We start from the raw sequence: 12,500 nt of genomic DNA, 5'->3' as shown, positions 1-12,500 counted from the left end.
GCCAGCTAACAAAAATAATGTGGAAACTTTCACAAGGCTATAATACGTACTCTGAGGAACGCGGTGTTTGCTGGATATCCATTGTTTTAAAAAGCAAGAATTTCCCAGTGTCCGTGTTATGGGTTGGTGAAAATATCAAGTGAAACACAATTATGTAGGTAGGCTATTGAATTTATTACAAAGAGATTTCTACGGAAAAAAAATTTGAGAAAGAACAAAATTTGTACATTTTTATAGTACCATTGAAGGTGTGTATGAGAGTACCCAATAAAGTTTGCGAATTACTGCAATGGTGATATTTTGTCTCGGCATCGACACTCGTCTAAAACAAGGAACTTTACATTGCAATGGAGTCGGTCATTCGACAGGCCAGCTTCATCAAAAGCTTGGCTTGTTCTGGAGTTGGATCCAGGTGTGGTTCGGATTATTCAATCGAATCCCCTAACACCACTTACATAAGCCAAGAGAGTATTGCAAAAGCTTAGTCCTTACTCCTAAGAGCACAAAACCGAGGATGTCTAAGGCTCCGTCCACAGGTATCCGGGTATTTTTGAATCCCACACGTATCCGGCGAATCCGGAACTTTTTTAATGCGCTCTCCAGAGTGGATATTTTTTAATCCCGAACCGTGTGGACGCCAAATCCGGGTATCTTTTTATCCGGATGACGTACCAAGATCGAGCCCAGTTCCTTACCGTGAAATCAATTCTCAAGATAGCTGCCCAATCTCGACCCCCAGAGCTCTTCTCTTGACTGCGGGAGAGAAAAGCTCTTGGGAACCCTGAAACAAAGTGTCTTATTGGTTTTCGTGATGAACAATGAACAGCGTCTCTGACTGGTGCATTCATGTTAGCACGAGGAGTTAGCAGGCGCTGTGAGGTTCAAATAGCCAAAGTGTATTATGGGGAATTCGAAAATAGAGAATGGTTCTAAATTTGCATTTCTTGCATATTTTCACCGTTAAAGTAATTTTGGTGGACTGAAGATACCATAAGAATACCACGTTTAAAAATGGGTTGAGTTCCTTTGTTATTTTGTTTTCCTTCATTGTAGTCTGAAATTACAATCAGCCACGTGCTTATGCTTCTCACCGAAGTTAAGCCCTGTCGGGCACGAGAATGCACTGAACACTACATCTCGGTTTCCCATCCACATACTGACCCCACCGATTAGTATCTGGATGCGAGAAGACCGAGATGTACATTGTCCAGTGCATTCTCGTCCCCAGAGGCCGCGATCCTTTTGGTCAGCACCTCGGGCTGGTTTCGAACCAGGAAGTCTGCGAATCACGGACTTCCGGCTCGTCTGCGCAATCTCAGAAATTTGAAACAGTAGCTCTCAACGGTTACCAAAATAGACCCCACTTGAAAGCGAGGCCATAAGGGCCGATTTGAATGGAAACAAAAGAATACTAAAATGGCGGCCATTTTGGAATAGGGTGTATTCTTGGTGCTGACCAAAAGAATCGCAGCCTCTGCGAACGAGAATGTGTTCAGTGTGCAACACAGGATTGCATTTCTTAGACTCCATATGTATCGTAATACTCATACGGAATACTCATATTTAACGGAATCCTGACCATTCATCGCTTAAGCAGACAAATTTCTTATGAAATGACTTTTGTTGGTTGGACTCACTAGACGAGCCGAGATGCCATGAGGACGATGTATTATTATGTGAAAAACGTCTATCGAAAGTATGAGGCATGTGGGATGTGGCAGTTCGTGACCTTGATGAATACTTTCAGCGACAGACCTTTTCGCAGTTTCTTGCGCTATATTGGTTGAGGGGCAAACGCGTACAGGCCGAATTCGAACCTCCAAAACTCCGTTACAAAGCGAAAGATTTCAAAAATTTTAAAATATATTAGTCGTTTTTTTTTAATGTCATTCACCCAACGGAAACCTTAATCGTTGCCAAGGCTCAATGTCTTAAAATTCAACGTTAGAAAAATATATCTTTTCCTACTGATCAACGATTGTAACAGGACGATTCCACGAAGCAGCTAATGCCGTTGGATCAGTGGCTTGATCTGATCGGCGCAATTACAAGTTGATAAACTAGATATTTTGAGCAAGAGCCGATACCTGAAGAAGGCTGGTTTGGCCAGCCGAAATATAGTACACCGCTAAAATCAAATTTACGCTGTATCGGTTCTTGCTCAAAATATTTAGTTCCCCTATTTTGGCTCGCCACGAGGAAAGATTAAGCGACGAACCACAAGCAGGTTGTACTGAGTTGACAATGAATTTGTTATTTTCCACGTCTAACCAGAGTGATGACTAACACATCCCACGTTAACGCCTCCAGGCGTCTTGTTTTGTGCAAATTTACGTTACTTATCAACCTCGTTCCCAGGGTCTCTCTTCTCTGCCTCCATTGTCGTTGTGGAGGCAGAGAAGAGAGACCCTGGGAACGAGGTTGGTTACTTATGGGCTCCTGACGTGTAGCTGGTTGACGTTTGGATTCTACCAGGCAAAAGGTCTTCACTTGATTGAAAATAAAGGTAATATTTTTCAGGACGGCACTCGTTAGAATGATGTTTTAGAATTATGGTGCGCGGGCTCCTTTCATGAAACAGCAGGTGGAACTGAGTTGACATCAATGTAGTACTAAAACCTCTCTAAGGCCCTGTTTACAAGCAGGTAGGGTAACCCTACTGCTAGGGTAACCCTGGCCTAAAAAGTAGCGTCCAACACAACACCTCTCAAGAATTTGAACTATTTACCAGGGAAAGTGGGCGGGGCCGTGACTCAGTAATTTAGGCCCATTCCACTGATGGGTGGTTTTGGTAGTAAGCGAATATGAAATAGTTTCCTCTCCCATATTCACCGCTGACTCTTTTGATATTTATTTTTTTTGGCGGTCTTTCTGATTATTGACATTTGACAGACCATTTGACATCGTTTAATACAGGTGATCGAGACCGTTACAAATCCCCACACAATGGAAAATTAAGTAGTAGATTCTGCCCTGTCCCCTCAAAATTATCCCTCTGCAAGCTTTAAGAAGCCTTCGAAAAAGAATGGCTTCCAATACCCTCGCCAAGTTTTCTAGAATTTTTGGTCGGAAGTCCTCTGTTGTTATTGGGATGATCCATGTCGAAGCTTTACCAGGTAATGGAAAATTATTTTGGTGTTTTTTATATATATTTCAGATTTTCATTGGTTTCTTGATATATTTGTTGACAACGAAAGGATTACTAATTTATGGACAGCCAAACGATAATTTATATGAGAGTAACTTTATATTAATTAATTTGCAGTAGAATCCTTCTTGATCACCATGCGTGTAACCTGTATGTTTTGTAACAGAGATAGCGTGGCCGGATTTACACTGGCGACGAATAACTAGCCTAAGAAAAAATTTCCGTCTAAATATAAATTCGGTGTTAAGACGAATTATGGACCAAAACAGGCCATTTTGAAGTTCTTTGCTTAGTGACCTAGCCTATGAATGGCTGCGAGGCTGCTGGTGACCTTGTAATGTTACAGGTCTCGCTGCAGTTATCATGTAAAATGTGTTGTTGTAATTCTTATTAGTCTACATGGAGGGTGTAAACTGCAGGTTGCTGGCCTTGGGGGGGGGGGGGGGGAGGAGGGGGTACTTCCTTATAAGGGCTTAATGGGGACGTCCGGCCAGCCAGGGTATGTTTTTCGGGATTTTTGTCTTGAACAGGGTATCAAATTTATCATTTTCTGTCTTAATCAGGGTATCGATTTATCAATTTTTGGCTTAAACTGGGTTAAATGTCTTAAACAGGGTATCAAAAATCGGAATTCTGTCTTAAAATGGGTAGGAAAATCAGCGATATTTGCCTTTAACAGGGTCAGGGTATGAGGGACCGCGCCGCACCTCCCCAACCAGGGATACATCGAGTACCCATAGCTGAAACAACCCAAACCTTTACTAATGCTAACATTAGGCCTAAAAAATAATATTTAAGCCTAAGATTAGCATTTTTGTAAAGGTTTGGGTTGTTTCGGTTATGGTAAAACAATGACCTGCAACTCTAACTCTCTAACCTGCAACCTGCCCTTTATACTCTTGGGTAGTTTACATTAACATAAGGAAGCACAAAGATTTGTATCAAAGCAGGGTCACCGGCAGTCTCACTTCCATTCTTAGGCCAGGTAACCTACTGTAGCTACAATTGTAAAATGGTCTATTAACAGGTCTTACAGACGTCCTGACTGACGAATCAATCGTAGACTGAATTGAGAGAGCACTGCTGATGCACTGTTGCCATGTGCCAATACCAGTAATTTGCTAAGATACTGAATGTGTGGCTTGGCCTGATTGTTGATTGTTATGATTTTTTTGGCAACACCACACAACATCTTACACCTTTTTTGGCACTGAATTGGAATGAAATTGTCCTCAGTGGCAATGTCAGTACTCAGGCTCTGTTTGCCCTGAGCCTTTTCACTTTTCTTTGAATCCCAGGAACCCCAAGAAATCACCTTCCTATGAAAGACATAATCCACATGGCACAAACTGATGCAACTCATTACAAAAATGCAGGAGTGGTAAGAAGTGTTAGGCTTACACAGGGGGTACACAGAAAAATGAGGTTGAAGAGACAGGCCAAAAAAAAGGAACTTTATTTAAGTGTCTAGTCATTCTAGCGCTTGCAGAAGCACTAATTGGAGCTCTAATTGGGGACACTGTAAACTGAAATTAACAATGAACGTACCGGTAAATCAAGTTAAATGTTGGTTTTCGAGGAAAGGGGAAAACCAGAGTACCTGGAGAAAAACCTCTCACTGCAGAGAAGGGAACCAACAAACTCGACCCACATATGATGCCGAGTTTGAAATTTAACCCGGGCCACAATGGTGGAAGGCGAGTGCTCTCACCACTACGCCATCCCTGCACCCCAATAATTCATGTTATTAAATTTAAATCTCGGATATTGCATTTCTATCTTTCTGATTGGCTCACTCAATCTTGGTTATCAGCTCATTTAGTATAAATACACAGGTGATTATACAAAATCGCGCGCTCTCATTGGCTCGCTATTTCGGATTATCAGCTGATAATCACCTCATTTTGCCACTGTAAGTGAAGATGATTTCGCGTTGAAATGTTTTTTTTTTCTCTTTTTTAAAATAATCACCTGTGTATTTATACTAAAACAATTATTCGCCTCAGGCGAAGTGATTATCGGTGAATATTCACCTTGACTTCGTCTCGGTGAATATTCACTGATAATCACTTCGCCTTCAGCGAATAATTGTTAAATACTGTAATGACCTTATATGGACACTGATTGCATCTGTCATTTTGTAAAATTGAGACAACATCTGTAAGTAAGTAAGTCACTTCCAAATGTAATGAAAATTCAATAAAACACTTATTCCATTTGCGCTTATTGGATACGAGACTGGTTATAGCCAACTCGGCGCTACACACCTGGTTGGCTGTTTACCACCTAATATCCAACGCGTGCTCACGGAATAATATTATTGTTACCTAGCCCACATATAGAGCACAAACCATTGTTAGCAATCATCATTGTTTGGAGATTAATGATGTGTAGTGATGACATTGTGGTCACTCCTTGCTTTCAAGGATGCTTTCATTGGATATAAGACTGGTTATAGCCAACTCATCGTTACACGTCTCGTTGGCTGTTTACCACCTAATATCCAACGCATGCTCACGGAATAATAATATTGTTAACTAGCCCATATATAGAGCACAAATCATTGCTAACAATCATCATTGTTTGAAGATTAATGATGTGTACTGATGATGTTGTGGTTATTCCTTGCTTTCAAGGATGATGGTTATTCCTTGAATATTCGCTGCCCCTTAATGCTTAATTTGCTTTATTGTAGTTTATAGAACCAATCATTTTGGTGATTACCAGCATATGGCATCGCATCTTACAACAAATTTTGAATCTTTCCAGAATTAACAAGGATTTGTATTTAATTGATTTACCAGGATGCTATAATGGTAGAGAACATGCATGACATCCCCTATCTCAATCGGCAAGTTGGACCGGAAATTGTAGCATCAATGAGTGTGATATGCAGTGAAGTTAAGCATGTGGCTAACAGCTTGCCATGCGGTGTTCAGATCTTGGCAGGAGCCAATAAGGAAGCTCTTGCAGTGGCCAAAGCAGCAAGTTTGGACTTCATCCGAGCAGAGGGATTTGTATTCTCCCACATTGCTGATGAAGGAACAATGAATTCTGACGCAGGTGAAATTCTGAGATATAGAAAACAGATTGGTGCAGACAATGTTATGGTATTCACTGACATTAAGAAAAAGCACAGGTAAAGATTCTCCTTTATTTTATTTCTAACTAATTTTGAGAAAATTAAAACAGAGAGTAGGAAAGGACTTGTATTGTGTCTTACTTGTATCAACAAATATCATTAGTTTCAGAAGTGTCATTTTAAAATACAATTCTTTTCACCTTATTTTTTGACAGCTCTCATTTTTTGACATCAGATGTCAGTATTCTTGAAGTGGCTCAAGCTGCTGAATTTTTCCTATCTGATGGAATAATCTTGACTGGGAAAACAACAGGAGAAGCAACAAGCTTAAAAGAAATGCAGTGTGTGAAAGAGTCTGTCAATATCCCTGTGCTGATTGGTTCAGGGGTGGATGATGGTAACATGGAACAATATCTTGGAGCTCATGCAATGATAATTGGGTCCCATTTCAAAGAGGACGGACATTGGTCAAATCCCGTAAGTTTTGACCGAGTGCACAGCTTTATGTCCAAAGTTGAGAGACTGAGAAGATAGCACATTAAACTCTTCCAATGACTAAATTGGTTCTGCCTTTAATCACCATGCATACTTTAAGTGTTGGGATTATTTCCTTGCCTGCACAGCTTGTTACAATGTATTGGGCAGCGTTCCCATGGTTATTGTCATGTCATGAGGAGGAAAACCTCTTGCTTCAAGTGAATGGTCATCATGTACTGGGTCAAAATTAGTTCTTGTATCATGATTATAATATTGTTATTGTATTATTCAAACCAAATAAATCAATTGTGGTTCAGCATTGTCTGTATTCTTATCTATAATCATGACATTCGTAATCATAGTGTGGTCAAAATGTCATGCGCAGAGTGAGTCCGCAACAAATTATGACCACTATGATGACGAATATCGTTGTTGATAAAAGTGCAGACAATGCTGGCTGAACCACATTCAATTTGTCTTTTGTCACAATATTCAATGCAAAGAAAAATGTTTATTTTAGAGAATGACCAAGATTGTAACACAAAGAAAAAGAAAGCGTTGTCTATAACTCTCTCGCAATCTGATTAGTGAAGGCTTTGCACGACATGTCGATGCGAGCAGCGTTGTCTAGAATCTTATCAACAATGGCAAATATTAGCTAATCAGATTGTGAGATTACATGCAATAATTATTATGGTGAAATTTGTTATTTCTTTCTTTTGTTATAGCATTTTACACTTAATTAAGGACGGTGCCTACTAATTAAAGATATTTTTGCCCCGGTGTGTGATTATGCAGGAAATGTAGATCTTAACAAGTGTTATTGAAATCCAAAAAGAAAATTGGGGGTAACCACACATTTTTCAAAGATAATTCATGAATAATATTTGTAAAAAGCTTTAAAATACAAAGCAATGTATGGCGTTCTTTCTGAAATGGAAGCTTAATTATCTCTCAAAAATGCATGGTTACCCCCAATTTTCTTTTTGGACACCAAGAGTAATTACTAAGATCTACTTTCTCCGGATAGTTTAAAACCGCGCAAAAATATCCTTTTATTAGTAAGCACCGGCGATAGGAAATCCGCGTATCTGGAGATGCGCAGAACGTATGCGCAATAACAATAGTAGGCACCGTACTTAATGTATGGTCTCGGGGGAAAACAGTTCATCTCGGCAAACATCAGGACTTGAGGGAAACCCAAGGGACCAGACATTAAGTGCTTTGTTATAGATCTAGACTTTTCCTTCAACAACAGCGGCAAAACAACCGGAGTGGGCAACAACTGTGGAATTGTATCCCGGTTGGGATACATTTGAATTTGATCAGGGGCACACGACCAAGAGTTAACCAATCACAGAGCTTGTTTGTTGAGTGAAAGGATGGGTGCATAACAAGTAGAAACACCACACCAGACAATTTAATTTCAAAACAAATCTGGTCAAAATAATATTTACCTGTATATATTTTGTGGCATACTCAGGAACATGCTTTTCAGTACTCTTAAAAGTCACTTTGTGTCACAGGGGTACATGTAGTCCATTGAAAAAAAGGGAAGTTTTGAAACAATACCCCTTTAGTGGCATTACGTGGAAGTGTAAAGTCACATTAGGGAAGCAGCATGCTTGCAAAAAAACCACATCTTCGCTTGGATTTTTGTTACTTTAACCCTTTAAGGCTTGAGGGGGCCCCCCTGCCTGGCGTTAAAACGGAGTAAAATTTGTAAGCGGCCACTGGGAGAAAAAGGGTTAAACAAAAATATAGAAATCTATAAATGTATTAAAACTATTTACAAGGCTAAAAAATTTAAAAGTAAAAAACCAAACATTTTCGACATTTAGTAATCATCTGGGTATTAATGTACCATCCGCTAAACCAATATTTTATATCCTTTAGGCAATTCCCGATGGGAAAAGTTTTTGCAACATAGCACTTGATTTGTCTATTCAGACTAGGTTATTAATGCCCTGACGATGACTAAATGTTGAAAACGTTAGGTTTTTTTACTTTTGAATTTTTTAGCCTTGTAAATAGTTCTTTTAAACTTGAGCAAACTTTATGAACATCATTATAAATGTATTCTTTATAAAGAGGTTAACAGTAGAAAAAGGGGGTTAGGTATTTATAAATGTGGGGATGTATAAAATTTGTACTGTGAACCAGAATATGGATTTGTCAGATATACCCTCTTTGCCTTTTCGAACGTTCTGGAATTTCACGTTGTGTAAGAAATTTTATGAAGGAAATTAGGCTCCACAGAATAAAAATTGATAATTGGGTCTAATTATTGTTTTAGTGTAGTGAATTTATAGAGGTCACCGGCATTTTCACTTTAACATGGTTTACGTTTTATCTAAAGAATGCACTCAAAATAAGTGAGATAACTTTTTTTATTCCCATAATTTATTTGCAACACCTCAAGCATTTCTTATTGATGTTTTCTGTAGGAGAAGTGGTTTCATAAATATTAATTTCTGCATCATTGGCTAAGTTACAGTAATATTATAATATATCCTAACTAGGTAAATTGTCATGTTTATAGCTTTGAATGTTAAATACTACTGGTGTTAAAATCCAAGCGGGCAGTAAAGAACATATTTAAATTTGATTGCCAAGTAACATTCATTCACTTTTTAGAATAATGAGTATTTTTGTTTTGCCCCAAATTTAATTTATAATTTATGCAATGATACTTGGGGTAAGAAGTAAGTCTTATATTACCTCAAAGAATTTATGAGGAAGCAAACAATATCCAGTTCTTCAGAATCTGACACTGTTACTTTAGAAGTAGGAAGGGAAAGAGAAATAATTATTATTTTGCAAGCAGATTAAGTTTGTTTATTACTGCTGTAGCAGCTGCCAATGTAAAAATCAAGGTAATATTTACTTTCCTGTTATTGACTTGATTTCACCTGATGCCAACTCAAGTGTACATGAACTGTAACACTAGACCTGTCCTCCGTTTATGGTGAGGAAGTAATAATAATATTATTATTATAATTTATTAACTTTCTCCATCAGTGTTTAGTGTTGGAAATTATAATGTTCCAAGTTTTTGTATGCATATGAATTTTTTCTTGTTACAAAGTCAAATCCTATGATCCACCTAATTTGAATGATAATTAAGCCAACTTTAAGGGACATTTAAAATAACCTCCCTGATAAAGTCTCATTTGTCTTCTTCCACAAAGGTCCAAACAAATTTCCAAACCACCAATTTATCTTTTTATTTTTTCGATTCGTGGATAAATGTAACAACAATATTCTGTTCAAATCCACACCAAAAAAATCAGCTAATACATTTTTTTTTCAAATTTTCTTTATTCAAATCTTAGGATGGAGAAGTTCTTGCAACTTCAACTAAGCGTGAAATGAATTTCTTAGTTTTCCTATTTTGCGAAGTATTTTATCCTTTTTTTGGCTTTTTTCCATAGTAAAAAATAAAATCGACGATAGACTTTACACAATCTAATTCTATGTATATAAAGATAACTTACACAAGCCTAAATTATTTTGCTGGGCGAATAATTTCCCCTCTTCACGCTTTAAAACATTTTGTCAATCCTTTCTGCTTCAAGTTTCGATTCAACTAAAAAATTCTCCTTATAAATAGGAGAATATAAAATTCCGACAACGAGAAAAAACACACAGAAATCTACCTAAAACCTCGGTAAGAATATAAATAATGCGCTTTAATATATTCACATCATCGGACTTTAGCCCCGTACATATGCCAGATATGCTAATCCCTCCGCTTCGCCTTGGTTGAATTTCAATAGTTTTTCAGTTAAGGTCAACAACCCCTTTTACCATGCAAACCTACGTGTTTCCCAAGCATCCTATTGCGTCTTTTATTTCGCTTGCTTTTAGAATTATTTTGAAAATGAACCATATTTCGTTTTTTCAAGTTCTTTCTGTTAGGCCGTATGCTTCCTTCTAAAGGAGGCTCCGTTAGCCGCTTGTTTTCAATCAAGTCGAGCTGTGCCTGAAATTGTACAGTCCGCCTTGGCTCCCGCTTTTCAACTTCGTTTGCTTCTTCGCTTCTCGGAACACTAGAACTCCTGGAAGCTGAAGAGACGGAAGGCGACGGTCGCCGAACAGCTGGTCCATAAACAGACATACTGGGATGCTCAATCAAGAGATCCTCCATAGGACTCGATTCCAAAATTTCTGGGGAAAGCCCGCTCCCGCTCGCTTCAAAGCACGGAGGAGGAGTAACATACCAGCTCTCTTCCAATTGCACTTGAGCTTTAAGCTTCGAATCATCCCTTTCCCCATCGGCTGAAAAAATAAAAATATTCGTTGACGAGAAAATATTTGGCGCAAATAATAAGGTATGATGCAACGCTGGTGCAAGACAGCGTCTTTGTATAGTTGGTGACGAAATGAGGGCTCCTCGAGTCGTAAATCAATTGCCAGGTAAAATTTTTCGAGAATTTTGGGTTTCATTCAATTATCATTAGACTAAAGTAAAGATATGCTTTTGCCTTGAAGAATAGGTATGATATTCTGACAGTAAGGGTTACCTTGTGTCTCACTGGATAATTTGCTCTCGCGAAGCTCCACCAAAATCCAGTCGTTATCGCTCTGAGTGTCGTCCACAGAACAACCTGGAACAACTTGTTCATCGCTTTCGCCCCAAATGTAGCTTGAAATCGCCGTCCACATTTTGAGAATCTTTTTTGTCCACTAAAAATTCGTCCTACGATGCGGAAAAACAGTGAAAACCCTCTGTTATGAAAAAACAGACAATAGAGCAGAGAGTAAATAGATCGAAAAACACCTTGGAAAAGATATATCGTTTCAATCGTCTGTTTTTTAAAGAAAAAAATAAAAAAAGTCAGTCTTACCGTTTCCTTTAACTTCAGGAGAAGTTGTGCCCGCCAAAAATCGTTATTCTTGGCTCGATTTCAGCAACTAAAATATGGTGGGCAAAGTCGCCGGCCGGTTTTAGATGGATCAGCAAAAGACTTGTAGCTTTTAACAGTCGCCCCGATTGAGGACAATCTTGATGCAAAGGTTGGGCTTCTGGTTTAAGTGGATGAAACTCAAACAGGTCTAATGGCGATACGCAAAGCGCCAGGCTTAGCTTGGCTGGAAAATTATTTTTTGGGAAAACTCAATGTTTTTGTTGACATTCTGTCACACAGATGACGTTACCAATCAAATTCACCCTCTTTTGCCATATTTGGAATGAGACGCAGCCGTGGCCTGTTGAAATTTTCAAGCGAGCACGTGATTGACCCATGACTCCATTACGTAATAGTCCCATGCAACCCGTGCTAGACCCGGTTTTTTGCGGGATTCCTCTACAAAACGATTTTGCAATATCTTCCTCTTTTTAACTTGGTTGTCTGGCATTTCGTACTCGTCGATCGAGCTAACGTAAAAATATACAGATTACATAAAACTATGCTTTTTCGAAGTTTCCGGATCATTGCACAATTGTATTTTGGACTTTGTTTTTCAGTCACGGGTAATTACACACATACTGTTTGTTGCCACATCAAAGTACGCATTATTTCAATAGTTCACATGATATCGGCTGGCCGAAGAAAAAAATCACGATAAAGCAAGTCACGCCAGGAATCAGGTAATATTTCGGATCGTTCTAGGATGTACACCGTTTTCAGACAAGCGCTGCTCCGACGGCAGGTCTCCTAATGACTTGAACCAAAGTCAGTCAGGCCTGCTGCCGAACCGCAAAACATTCACTTAGCTCCAATCCCGCGCGTATTTCAAAAAAATGCCAGAGGACAAAGAGAAAAACCAAAAACAAACAAACAAAAAATG

At 38.8% G+C, this 12,500-nt stretch overlaps 3 protein-coding genes across 5 annotated transcripts in view; 2 read left to right on the top strand and 1 right to left on the bottom strand.

Annotated features, from left to right (window-relative positions):
* LOC137974172 (G1/S-specific cyclin-E1-like) overlaps positions 1-288 on the top strand; it is a 21,876-nt gene extending 21,588 nt beyond the window's left edge. Inside the window, exon 10 of the mRNA XM_068821065.1 lies at positions 1-288. This exon is cut by the window's left edge and continues 1,532 nt beyond it. The gene's annotated coding sequence lies outside the window, so the exon portion shown is untranslated.
* A 2,572-nt stretch (positions 289-2,860) lies between these two features.
* Positions 2,861-8,923, top strand: LOC137997058 (uncharacterized protein F13E9.13, mitochondrial-like). Of its 2 annotated transcripts, XM_068842829.1 has the most exons (4): positions 2,861-3,116; positions 4,447-4,529; positions 5,953-6,287; positions 6,446-8,923. In XM_068842829.1, exons 1-4 carry the CDS (start codon positions 3,026-3,028, stop codon positions 6,762-6,764), a joined length of 828 nt encoding a protein of 275 aa, XP_068698930.1. In that variant the 5' UTR covers positions 2,861-3,025; the 3' UTR covers positions 6,765-8,923. The 2 variants fall into 2 exon arrangements, with proteins under 2 accessions (XP_068698930.1, XP_068699012.1); XM_068842911.1 differs by lacking the exon at positions 4,447-4,529 and having other exon boundaries at positions 2,868-3,116.
* A 156-nt stretch (positions 8,924-9,079) lies between these two features.
* Positions 9,080-11,847, bottom strand: LOC137997167 (tumor protein p53-inducible nuclear protein 2-like). 2 transcript variants are annotated; one of them, XM_068843037.1, is made up of 3 exons: positions 11,558-11,847; positions 11,234-11,438; positions 9,080-10,988 (listed from the first exon to the last, which is right to left on the bottom strand). In XM_068843037.1, exons 2-3 carry the CDS (start codon positions 11,373-11,375, stop codon positions 10,501-10,503), a joined length of 630 nt encoding a protein of 209 aa, XP_068699138.1. In that variant the 5' UTR covers positions 11,376-11,438; positions 11,558-11,847; the 3' UTR covers positions 9,080-10,500. The 2 variants fall into 2 exon arrangements, with proteins under 2 accessions (XP_068699138.1, XP_068699214.1); XM_068843113.1 differs by having other exon boundaries at positions 11,234-11,409; positions 11,558-11,846.
* Between the last annotated feature and the right edge of the window lie 653 nt (positions 11,848-12,500).

This window comes from Montipora foliosa, chromosome 1 (assembly GCF_036669935.1).
Source record: "Montipora foliosa isolate CH-2021 chromosome 1, ASM3666993v2, whole genome shotgun sequence".
NCBI classification, from domain to species: domain Eukaryota; kingdom Metazoa; phylum Cnidaria; class Anthozoa; order Scleractinia; family Acroporidae; genus Montipora; species Montipora foliosa.
This window is presented reverse-complemented; position numbering and strand designations above follow the sequence as displayed.